Source organism: Biomphalaria glabrata, chromosome 11 (genome assembly GCF_947242115.1).
Source record: "Biomphalaria glabrata chromosome 11, xgBioGlab47.1, whole genome shotgun sequence".
Classification (NCBI taxonomy): Eukaryota; Metazoa; Mollusca; class Gastropoda; family Planorbidae; genus Biomphalaria; species Biomphalaria glabrata.
The window spans coordinates 17,277,723-17,290,451 of record NC_074721.1 but is presented as its reverse complement, the minus strand read 5'-3'; the positions used below and the strand labels follow the sequence as shown (position 1 = coordinate 17,290,451).

The 12,729-nt window shown below is 37.7% G+C and overlaps 1 protein-coding gene across 1 annotated transcript in view; it reads left to right on the top strand.

The window, feature by feature from the left end:
- LOC106051828 (uncharacterized) overlaps positions 1-12,729 on the top strand; it is a 37,997-nt gene that overhangs the window by 1,846 nt on the left and 23,422 nt on the right. The window contains exons 3-8 of the mRNA XM_056004898.1: positions 649-743; positions 1,964-2,125; positions 3,444-3,587; positions 4,552-4,613; positions 9,583-9,696; positions 10,374-10,546. Of these exons, the coding sequence (XP_055860873.1) occupies positions 649-743; positions 1,964-2,125; positions 3,444-3,587; positions 4,552-4,613; positions 9,583-9,696; positions 10,374-10,546 (750 nt within the window). The remainder of the gene's footprint in view (positions 1-648; positions 744-1,963; positions 2,126-3,443; positions 3,588-4,551; positions 4,614-9,582; positions 9,697-10,373; positions 10,547-12,729) is intronic.

Below are 12,729 nucleotides of genomic sequence, written 5' to 3'. Positions count from 1 at the left end.
TTTTTACCCATTTTCCATTCTGGGATCAAGGTAAAATTTGTACATATATTCATTGAACCCGACAAGACATGAATCAATCAAAAAAATCAATCAATTTGTCAAATGATTGTTGGTGATTAATTATTTTGTTGAATAATAAGGGGAATAAATGCTACTTTCTTTAAATTGTGGATTGTGCACAATCTTTTCTGGTACAAGAAAACAAGAATCAATAAAATATTTTGTTTAGTATCAAACAATGAAAATAAATTGTAGATGGCAGACGTGGTGGTATAAGTTGAATTATCCCCCTTAAGTTCTGAGTTCGAATTCAAGTCGTAGACATTTTTTTAAAATGCTTTAAAAAGCGATCACGGTTTCTTTACACCCCCCCCCCCTGACCTTTTTTTTACCAACAGGTCCAGAAATGTTATAGGATCATAATGAATTGAGAAAGGTAAAAGCCATTGCGCTGAACAACAAAGTTATATATTGTATGATTGATACAAACAAACTGACATGTTTACACTCAATATAAGTTTATTTGTTTTGAAGTATTTGTTATGTGTTTATTTGTTTTGAAGTATTTGTTATTTGTTTATTTGTTTTACTTGTGAAGTGCTCCAATGTTAATATGTTTAACGCATGCGCGGTTTGAAATATTTCCAGATATCGATTACGAAACAAGGAGTGGATCTAAAACAACAGATTACTTTGACCGCCATGACAGATTATCTGTATAACGTGGACACCGAGTACATTGAGTGAGAAGTGATTTTTTGTTTTTTAAATCAGCATTCTTTGTTGTTATTGTTGCGTGTAAGTGTCCTGTCTGGACACTATCATTTTGAAAGTGCCATCGCATATATGGATATTTTTAAATAAATAATATAGGTGTAGGTACTTTGCATTAAAGGATGTTCACCTGATTAGAACACATCACATTTAGTTTCGTTGAATATAATACATTAAAATGAAGAAATGTGTCCTTTGAAAGTTGCTCACTTTGATCACACTTTCTTTGCAATCTCCGGGGATTAAACTTTTTCATGTGAGTGGTTTTTTTATTTGCGTTTCTAGTAAGGGCATGCTTATAGTATCTTCACTTTTCTTTTTCGTTATAAAATCTAAGAATCTTCTGATTTTCTACAATGTCCCAGAAAGCGACTTTTACATCAGATCATAACAATATCTTTTGGGTACAGATTAGATGTGGTAACTGCAAGGTCTTTTGGTAACTATTGGTAAATTGTAAAGTGCTCTATTGATGTAGTTTTATACAAGATGTTATAAACAGTGTATAGATCTGCAGCAATGTTTTAAGGATAAACTATTCAATATCAAAATTTAACACCTTTTTTTATACCTAACAGATTGAAATAATAAACACGCAATAGAAAAAAAGAATATTTTTTTAAAAGAAAGCTTATTTAAAGGAAATAACCGCTAATTACTGCCATTTATCTAAAATATTACAGGGTTTAGCTCCCTTTCTGCTATATAAAATTTAATGATATGATTAACTGATTAGTCAATAATTAATTCGTGTATTATCTTCGACTATGAATAATTATACAAAAATTTTAACTTAATCACAAAAATGGGAAGTAGGATAAAAAGGGTGTGAAAACGTAATAAAGGGATTACGTCCATAAATACATCCACATTTGCAGTTACGTAGAATGTATTTCTCTTATTCTTATGACTGATGTGGTTATATACTTTCAACACATAAGTAACCATTTATATATAGTTTTGATTCTTTGATGTCTTGTCAAGTTAAAAGAATTATTGTTCAAAATGTTAACTTGATCTGAGATGGGTAACCAGACAGACAGATAGACAGACAGAGTGAGTTGAAATAATCTATTAAAAAAAAAAAAAATTATTTTCGACATCGGACCTCGAGTGGATAATAGTTTCAGAACAATATGCATTGCTTCCCTTGTCAATATAGTTATTTATAGTCTCAGTCTCTCTGCAGACGAGATGGAGAAGTTACTTATGAATGGGCACTACGACTTTTCTCGGACAATGGCTACTTCTGTGTGACTGTGTCAATCTCCTTCAACAGAGAATCGACAGATACTGTACAGCTTCTCCCAGTAGCAGGATGGGGCAGACAATATTACACTGTCCACTTGAGGTAATACACAGAAATGGCGCTTGAGGGGTGAATAATAGAGCGAACTCCACGGGATCCTCCATCGAAGCGGCCCTGCTCTTAAGAAAACGACCCACACAAATTGCGTAAATAGTTTATGAATTCTTGACATTAAATATAATACTTTTTATTTCTATTTTAACCTATTCTTTGTTGGATTAGAGGGTGTGGTGGATGAGTGGTAAACCACTTGGCTTCAGAACTGAAGGGTCTCGGTTTCTAATCGCGGAAAAGACTGGACATTGGAATTTTGGGATTATTATTATTGTGCTGACATCCTCGTTAACTGTCGGCCAAAAGAAACATCTTCTGCCCTATAAATGGCAAGGCCTGAAATGTAACTTTACTTTTTGTTGTTGTTATTAGATTTACCCCCCCCCCCCCTCCCTTATAAGTCTAAATCAAATCAACTGAATACTATTAGATCCACAAGAGTAAAACAAGCCTGGTAAGTGTTTCTAATTAGACACTGGAAAAAGGGGGGGGGGGGGGCGAGGGTATAGGAAAACGTAGTAGACTGAAACGAAACCAACTATTTGACCTTGATTTGACCTATAGTAGAACAATGTTTCCTTTGGGGTTTTTTGGACCCCCCCCCCCCCTCAACTCGAGAAAACATAAAGAATGACTACCAGGGCGTATGAGCTATGGACTGTCGTTCAATGGTCTCGATTATTCCGGGTTCGAGCTACCATCCCGTTTCTACCTGCGGGGAGGTTGGGCTCAGATTTAATTTTCTTCAAACCCTGAAGGAGCATCCGAAAACATTCAAAAACAAACTAAAACAGACTCAAAATAGAGCCGTCAGATTTATAACAAACGAATATTCACATTTAACTACAGTAACATCATTAGTAAAATCATTAAACTAAGAGACCGTTCGGGACAAATGCATAAAAAGTAAAGTAGCAAAATAAATAAAACACTAAACCATAATTTACAAAATCACAAACTAATAAATTATACAGGTAGATATAAAGGCATGTTTTTTATTCCATAAGCTAGGAATACTTTAAATAAGTGCTTTTTTTTTTACCAAGTGGTAGTTCAGCATGGGCCGGGTTGCCTGAATCAGCATGATTATCGTATGAAATGCGTAAGACGTAATTGTCTTCTTTTTTTAAGTAACGTCCGTAATATATAAAATGAGATAAGACTTAATTTTAACATATTTATGGATGGGGCGCAATTATCTTGTTTGGAATGAACGACTGTCAATTATGAGATCAAGATCACGGTGAAAAACAAAAACATTTCTAAGACTCTCTTTGAACAACGTTTTGTGATCATGTTTTTCCAGAGACACATTTTCCATCCAGATTGTTGTCGACAAAGGTCCTGTGAACTTGACAGTCACCTTCAGATTTACGTCCATGGAAACTTCGTTACGTTACAAAGACATTTACATTTACAACGGGGACGAGAAACAGTTTCTTGTTCAGGCGTGAGTATCTTCTCTAGGACAAAGATGATTTGAAGCTGACTTGGAACAAAGATGACTTCAAGTTATTTTAGCTAAGGGGAACTAACACCATATTTCTGTTCCAATAGGTTACATCAGTGTTTCCCAAAACTGTGTTCCGCAGAGCCCTGGTGTTCCGCGAGGTCTGACCAGGTGTTCCACGAGCTCCTGGAATAATGCACTAGTAGGCCGCCACGTGAATTAATCTCTCTCAGAAATAAGCAAAGTGTTCCGCTCAATACTCAAAATGTGCGAAGCGTTCCGTTGAGGACAAGGTTTGGGAACCACTGGGTTACATTATACCTCTTTAAAATGAGATACCAATATCTATTTTCTTTCTCTCTAAGAAATATTAAAAGATAGGAAGACTCTCCAGTTACGTCATTGGTGTCTGTTGAATGTCTACAACTATTTGACCTCAATACAATATTGTTATCTATAATTTAAATCTGCAATTCAACTTCTGATTGGTACAATATTTATGAAATTGAAAAATCTAGTAATCACCTCCCTTTGTATTATTTGTGCCAAACTGTATACTCTCCGCACACAAAATTCAATTCCAAAAAGTGTCTTTATTATCTTGTAGAAAATTGTTTGCACTACTTGACATCAACGTACAACTGTACCTCAGTGAATAGAATTGTTAAATGAAGAACAGACAATGTCTAACTATCTGATACATGTTCTATCGTATATTGATTTAGAAATAGATTTGAATTCTGTTTCTCATTAGTCTCTAGCAGCTAAGCGAGGCAAAGTTATCGAAAGCCCTAATGGTAAAAATTAAAAAAATTATCTGTTCAAATTTTATGCAAATCAAACTGAACCCAAAAAAAGTTATTTGTCTATGTCGTGAACCGCGATGAATGGTTTAATCAGCAGACGACACCGTAGATACAATCCAAAAGTAATTAGTTAAATGACCAAAAGTGTTACTTTACAGGCAAGGCGCCCTTGAGATTTCTACATGCAGACGATCATTTGGTAAATCTGAAGACGCTACAGGTGAGTAAGATTTCAGTTTTGTTCGTCTGGTAACACTTTGGCCTCTATGAATGACATGACGACGCAAGTCTTTGAGGATTGAGATTTAGTTAATAATGAATTCAATCACAGACATGAAACAAAAATTCTAATCAAGTGTGCAGCCCAAAATAAAAATTGATTGCATTTTAGAAAATTACCATTCACGTAATGGCGAACAGATTGTCTTCTATCTCCCGGATATAACTCCTCCGCTACATCACCAAGTCATTCTCCTTGTACTGTATCCTTGGACCAACAAAAAGAGGTACATCAAGAGATGTAACTTTGTTACACATGTCACAAGTTACGTCCCATACAGACTCGTACCAAAACACATTCTAAATATTTTTTTATGAATCCTGTAGAGAAAAGCACGAGCTTATATTCTTGCATTATAATACTGATAGCGCTGATCGTCCCTATAAGGGTAGATAACTAGTAACTTTACCTTGGTATGCACAAAATTGAATAATCTTTCTTGACTGTTTCCATGCCAATAAGCTCGTTATATTTCTGACAATTTATTCTTAGATGTCGGTGGCATGTATGATGAAAAAGAATGATTTTTTTTATTAAAATATGAAAGAGCTACATTCCATTGTTTATATATTCCCATGTCATGAATGTGAATAGTATGTATGTCATGTGGGCTGGATGTTTTGAGTTTGTTGAATGACTAGGAGAAGAACTTGTTTGAGTGGTTGAAGTTAGTTATTTTCTGGTAGCAAAAGATATAGAAAATGAGCTAATTATTTCCTGAATACAACTTGAGTTTTTCTAAGGACTGTTGAGTAAAGTCGTTGTGTCATAATTAACGAATATAATCAATCTACAGCACTAGCGGATCCAGAACTTTGGAGTGGGGGGGGGGCGATTTTTTCCCAAACCCTAACCCTAACGCCCAGTAAACCCTAACCCTACGCATAAACATGCATACAGCGCGCGCGCGCACACACACACACACACACACACGCACACACATATATATGTATATATGAGAATAAAAAAAGCAGCATTTCTCAACCTTTGGCGAAAACCAAAACAACTGGGGCAGCGCTATAAGGTTCTCTGGTGAAGTTCGGGGCGAAGCCCCGACGCCATAAGCGTTTTCTTGCTTTTTTCACTGCAGAAACGCATTCTCCTGACAAGTACAGCTCATTATTCATCAATGGAGTTCGGGGTGAAGCCCCGACGCCATAAGCGTTTTCTTGCTTATTTGACTGCAGATACGCATTCTCCTGACATCTACAACTCATTACCCATAAATGAAGTTCGGGGCGAAGCCCCGACGCCAAAAGCGTTTTCTTGCATTCTTCTCTGCAGAAACGTATTCTCCTGACATCTACAACTCATTACTCATAAATGGAGTTCGGGGCGAAGCCCCAACACCAAAAGCGTTTTCTTGCATTCTTCACTGCAGAAACGCATTCTCCTGACCTAAAGCTCATTATTCATACTATTAAAACGACCTTTCGAATAATGTTGTACTTGAAAAATATTCTAATTTGAATTTATAGACCCATAATACATTGCAAATAAAACCGATTTGTTCCTTGAAAAGATAGGATACCCCACGTATTTAGATTTTTGCTTTGAGGATCGCCGCCGAAAAAAAACTTATTCGATAAATATTATACACGAAAACTCTAGCATAAATTGTGAGTTCTAGTCCCAAATTGATTTAGCTAGAAAAATATTAGATTGAGTAAAGGTTGGGAAAAGGCGACTATAAATGTATTTTTTTCGGTTTAGAACTCATCTCAATCATGACTCTTATACTGAAAAATTTCGTTTGAATTCTAACTTTTCCAATGCAAAGTCTTTCTTAAAATACTTATGATAACTTCATGTGAAATTACAAAAACTCTGTCTGGAAATGGGAATGGCGGTAGAGTGAAAACGATTAATCCTCGCTCCTTTACTAATTTCTGCTAAAGATTGCATTTGGCATTAAAGAATAGGTATGGGGCGACTCGTTATAAGAATTTAATTTATAGTATATATAAATTATATTATTGACAGATTTTTTTAATTTTGTAATTTCATAACTATAATACAAAAAGAAAAAGTATTGATTTGTCCGATGGGGGAAATGCGATTGCATGTATCGCCCCTCCCACCTGGTACATCCCTTTTTCATTTAAATTTTCTAATGATACAATTTGAGATTAGAGTGTGGTACGACATATTTACAATGGGTCACATATCAATACGTAGTTTATATTATATAGATATTCAACTAATTTTATTCACAAACTATGATTCTCCACAAAAATAGTACCGCCCCCCCCAGCACTCAGAGGGCTAGAGTGGGGAGGGCAGTACATGCAATCGCCCCCCCCCCCTCACCCCACCGAATCGGCCAAAATACCAGAAAGGGAGCGACATAATATAAAATTTATATATTAATTCAACTAATTTTGTTCACAAACTATGATTTCTCAATAAAAACGGACCGCCCCCCCCCTCCACTCAAAGGGTTTAGGTGGGAAGGGCAGAAGAGGTATTCGTCCCCTCCCCCCACCAATCGGCAAACAGGGAACGACATAATATAAAGATCGGTTAAAATATCAATAACAAGTTACAAGGATATAGATATTTAATTGATTTTGTTAGCAGGCTGTGATTTCTACCAATAAATTGGATCGCCCCCCCCACTAGAAATTTAAGGGGGGGGGGGCGGGATTGATACCATCGCCCCCTCCCGACCCCACCAAATCGGCCAACATACTAGAGGGGGGGGCGAAATAATCTAAAAATAGGTTGAAATATAAATAATTAGTATATATTTTTAACATAAGTAATAAATTCGTATACAAATTGTGTGAATGCTATACTAAAGTTCGTCCGCCCCCCGGGAGGGGGTCGGCCGAGTGGGGGGGGGGCGATCGCCCCTACCGCCCCCCCCTGGATCCGCCAGTGATCTACAGTGATCGATGTCCTACTGTTTCTAATTACCCCTTTAGAACAGTGGAGTGAATCCGACATCACGCGGGGGGACTCGTTCGGATCTCCTCTATAGGTCCACTATCACGATGGCTAGTGTGGTATGCACTCTGGACTGTCGTCATAAAAGTTCTGATAATAATAATAATAACAATTAGATAATAATAATAATTTAATCTGTTAACAAACATGATGTCGACGCGAGGCGCTGTGATTACATTACAAACATAATCACGACAGCTAAAATGACAAACTAATCAAAGAAAGTTTTGAACAGATAGGTCTTAATGTTCGTCTTGAATGTATGTTGTCTGTCTGAGATTAATGGCGAGTGAGTTCCAACCCTTTCATCCGCGTACTGAAAAAACAAACAAACAGTAACTTTTGAGGGAGAAACGTGGCATCACTAGAATCGTTAAATCCATGGAGCGTAGAGTTCAAAGAAGGTCATAAGGAGTGCTCTAAGGTACAGGGGCATTTCTTTATTGTAGTTGCACTGATCACAAAGTGTGGCCACCCTGTACGATGTTACCATTAATTTACATAGTTCTAACATTGACCAACGTCTGTGTTACTCAAACTGCACATCGTTTGGCCAAATACACTTTGGACGGGAAGTAAACTTGTAAAACCTGCAAACAAAACCTAATTACAATCATTTGTTTTTCTAATTACAATCATTTGTTTTTCTAATTACAATAAATTGTTTTTCTAATTACAATAAATTGTTTTTCTAATTACAATAAATTGTTTTTCTACTCTTGACATGGTTTTAAAACGGTGTTAGTTTAAATAAAAATGAATCAATTTAACAAAGCTTACATCAACTCACCCTGTCTGTCTGCTTGTCTGTCAGGTACAAATCTTGTATACGTTATTTCTCGCACTTCCCAGTCTCGGATCAGGTTACTGCTTTTCAAAATTATTTATCCTCGATGACAACATAGGAATCAATAAAAACAAGGTTACAAAAGACAGTTTGTGTGGAAACACAAACTCAAAATAATCGGCCCCCGAAGTGGTCCACCCACGCAGGCTTCAATATTTTCAGAAAGAACATCCGAATGAAATTATATCAAAGACAAATGAGAGATAAGAATTGAGAAAGAAGGTTAACAGATCTTGTGTAGTGCCCCAACGGTCCCGCAGATCAAAGGATAGGTAAAAGTGAATGTAAAGTTAGATGTGAACCTGGCCTAACTAGTTCCCCTTTCAGACCTTGTGGTCTATAGGGCAGATGATGTAAAGTTCATCTGTTTTTGTGGCCTACGGTTAACGAGGGTGTCATGTAGCCAGCACAACGACCAACCGCCTTCACTTTTCCCCAACTAATGTCAGCTACCCATTAGAGCTGAGTGGACTTAGAGGCGCCCAAAGATTCCAAAGTTGAAAATCCCAGTCTTCACCAGGATTCGAACCCGGGACCCCCGGTTCGGAAGCCAAGAGCTTACCGCTCAGCCACCGCGCCTCCCCTGGCCTAACTGATGTCTTATAATTGATCTAATTGACTTATGAAAGCTCAATCTCTTATAAGGAAAATGAAGTTTATAACATTACTATTCGTTTTAAATTAGATTTAACGTATAATGCATACTAATTAGCTTTTTCTCTTTAAAAAATTGCTTGCATAACTGATTGTAAAAATTAGATATTTCGCTTTCAGAAAAAAAAAGTAGCCGTTGCATCAGAACTTTGAATGGTCTAAAGTATTGTGATGTCAGATTTTCAATATCTTTTCTAGTTTACGAGCTCTAAACGGGACGGACGGACAGACGGACAGACATTTCGCACAAAACTAATAGCGTCTTTTCCCCTTTCGGGGGCCGCTAAAAATGACAATTAATTAATAAGTGTTTATTAGTTAATATTGTTTTATATAGAAAAAGGGAGATAAGTCAAGGAGAATTAAGATCTATTTGCACTGATTGTGCGGTTATTTCTGTATTATAAGCTTTGCTTAACAAAAAAAAAACTTTTATATTTTTACTTTGGATTTTCTCAGGGACACGTATTGTCGGTACTGCCAATTTTGGAGTTCTCTCCTTTAGTTGTCATGGTGTCACAAACTCTAGCTCTTGTTCACGTTCAGACTACGTCATTCGAGGACTGGTAGCGGGTGAGTTTAATGCCTTGTGTCTTGTTTAGGCTTCATTAGTCCATATTGCAACTTCTTTAACTTCTTTGTTTTCTCTATTCCTCCTATTGGTTAGCAACTTCATCATGGATGTACACTTGGTGAATGGGTATTGAGAAAATGGCTCTATCAATTTTCAAAGAACAAAACAAATACAAGCCTGAAAACAGTGAAAACTTTGATGTGGCATCACTAGGCCCTAGTATAAAAACAATCATGAGAGACATCTAGTCAGCTTTTGTTAGCGATGGTACCCGATTTCAGAAAATTTTTTTGTCCAAAATAGAAAAATTTCTTCTAATCCCCAAAACTTATCGGATAAAATATATTATCGGAATGAAGGCGCGATGGCTGAGTGGTAAAGCGCTTGGCTTCCAAAACGAAGGGTCCCGGACTCGAACCTTGGTGAAGACTGAGATTTTTAGTTTCTTGATTTTTAGGGCGCCTCTGAGTCCACCCAGCTCTAATGGGTACCTGACAATAGTTATGGAAAAGCAAAGGCGGTAGGTCGTTGTGCTGGACACATGACACCCCCGTGAACAGTAAGCCACAGAAACAGATGACCTTTACATCATCTGCCCTATAAATCACAAAGTCTGAAAGGGAACTTAACTTTTTAAAGGTATTAATGCAGGTGTACTACATGTTTTTTTTTATAGAGATGCTGCTCCCCCAAGAGTGTTACGGAACAGAGTTTATCGTAGTTCCAGGTGTACTCCAGCTGGAGCAGGGCTTTATCATAGTGATAGCTTCAGAGGCCAACACAGACGTGAAACTGATTTACTCCAAAGAAGAGTTGGTGATGCTTAGCCGAGCCGGAATGTCGATCACGGTATTGGAATTGGTTACTTTCTGTTCACTTCTGTACGCGTGTGTGCCTGAGTTTGTTTAAGAAGCATGCAATATTATTTTGTACGCTTTATAGTTAAAACTCGTTCAAACTTTGCTTACCGATGCGTACAATTATACTCTTAGTACACATCAGGGAGGGCCGTGCTTCGCTACGGTTGAAATAGTATGTCTGTTACAAACGAAATACTATTCTTTGTACAAAGCTTATATCAGCTCACTCCGTCTGTCTGGTACAAAGCTTATATCAGCTCACTCCGTCTGTCATCTGTCTGTCTGGTACAAAGCTTATATCAGCTCACTCCGTCTGTCTGGTACAAAGCTTATATCAGCTCACTCCGTCTGTCTGTCTGGTACAAAGCTTATATCAGCTCACTCTGTCTGTCTGGTACAAAGCTTATACCAGCTCAACCTGTCTGTCTGTCTGGTACAAAGCTTATATCAGCTCACTCCGTCTGTCTGTCTGGTACAGAGCTTATATCAGCTCACTACGTCTGTCTGTCTGGATAGAAAGCTTATATCAGCTCACTCCGTCTGTCTGTCTGGTACAAAGCTTATATCAACTCACTCCGTCTGTCTGTCTGTTACAAAGCTTATATCAGCTCACTCCGTCTGTCTGTTACAAAGCTTATATCAGCTCACTCCGTCCGTCTGTCTGGTACAAAGCTTATATCAGCTCACTGCGTCTGTCAGTCCGGTACAAAGCTTATATCAGCTCACTCTGTCTGTCTGTCTGGTACAAAGCTTATATCAGCTCACTCCGTCCATCTGTCTGGTACAAAGCTTATATCAGCTCACTCCGTCTGTCTGGTACAAAGCTTATATCAGCTCACTCCGTCTGTCTGGTACAAAGCTTATATCAGCTCACTCCGTTTGTCTGGTACAAAGCTTATATCAGCTCACTCCGTCTGTCTGTCTGGTACAAAGCTTATATCAGCTCACTCCGTCTGTCTGTCTGGTACAAAGCTTATATCAGCTCACTCCGTCTGTCATCTGTCTGTCTGGTACAAAGCTTATATCAGCTCACTTCGTCTGTCTGGTACAAAGCTTATATCAGCTCACTCCGTCTGTCTGTCTGGTACAAAGCTTATATCAGCTCACTCCGTTTGTCTGGTACAAAGCTTATATCAGCTCACTCTGTCTGTCTGGTACAAAGCTTATATCAGCTCACTCCGTCTGTCTGGTACAAAGCTTATATCAGCTCACTCTGTCTGTCTGTCTGGTACAAAGCTTATATCAGCTCACTCCGTCTGTATGTCTGGTACAAAGCTTATATCAGCTCACTCTGTCTGTCTGTCTGGTACAAAGCTTATATCAGCTCACTCCGTCTGTCTGGTACAAAGCTTATATCAGCTCACTCCGTCTGTCTGTCTGGTACAAAGCTTATATCAGCTCACTCCGTTTGTCTGGTACAAAGCTTATATCAGCTCACTCCGTCTGTCTGGTACAAAGCTTATATCAGCTCACTCCGTCCGTCTGTCTGGTACAAAGCTTATATCAGCTCACTCCGTCTGTCTGGTACAAAGCTTATATCAGCTCACTCTGTCTGTCTGTCTGGTACAAAGCTTATATCAGCTCATATATATATATATATATATATAGTGAAAGAATTGTGTGGCTCTTTTGCTTATATAAATCTGTTTGTTTTTTTAAGTTGTTGTTTTGTTTTAGTTTGCTTGTTGTAATTGTGAATCGAACGTTTTGCGTAACAGCCACACAGTATTCTGACATTTAAATTCTAGAAGTCTTCCGTTTTGTTGTTTTTTTCGTTGTTTTTATTTTTGTTGTTGTTGTTGTCGTTGTTTTGTCTCTATCATCCTCTAACTCACTTCTTTAGCCCATAAGCTTTAGTCCTAAAGAGAAAACAATTACATTGTCGTATGACTGGTGAACCAGATGTCTTTGAATCAGTTGTCAGTGAACAGTGTCATTGGACTAGTTGTCTGTAAACCTATTGTCGGTGAACCAGTGTCAGTGAACCAGTGTTCTGTGAACCATTTGTCGTGACCCTGTTAGGATCATGTTCCTATGCTAACGTCTCTTGTTTGTTAAGTTATGAACATGTTTATATGCTAACGTCTCTTGTTTGTTAAGTAATGAACATGTTCCTATGCTAACGTCTCTTGTTTGTTAAGTAATGAACATGTTCCTATGCTAACGTCTCTT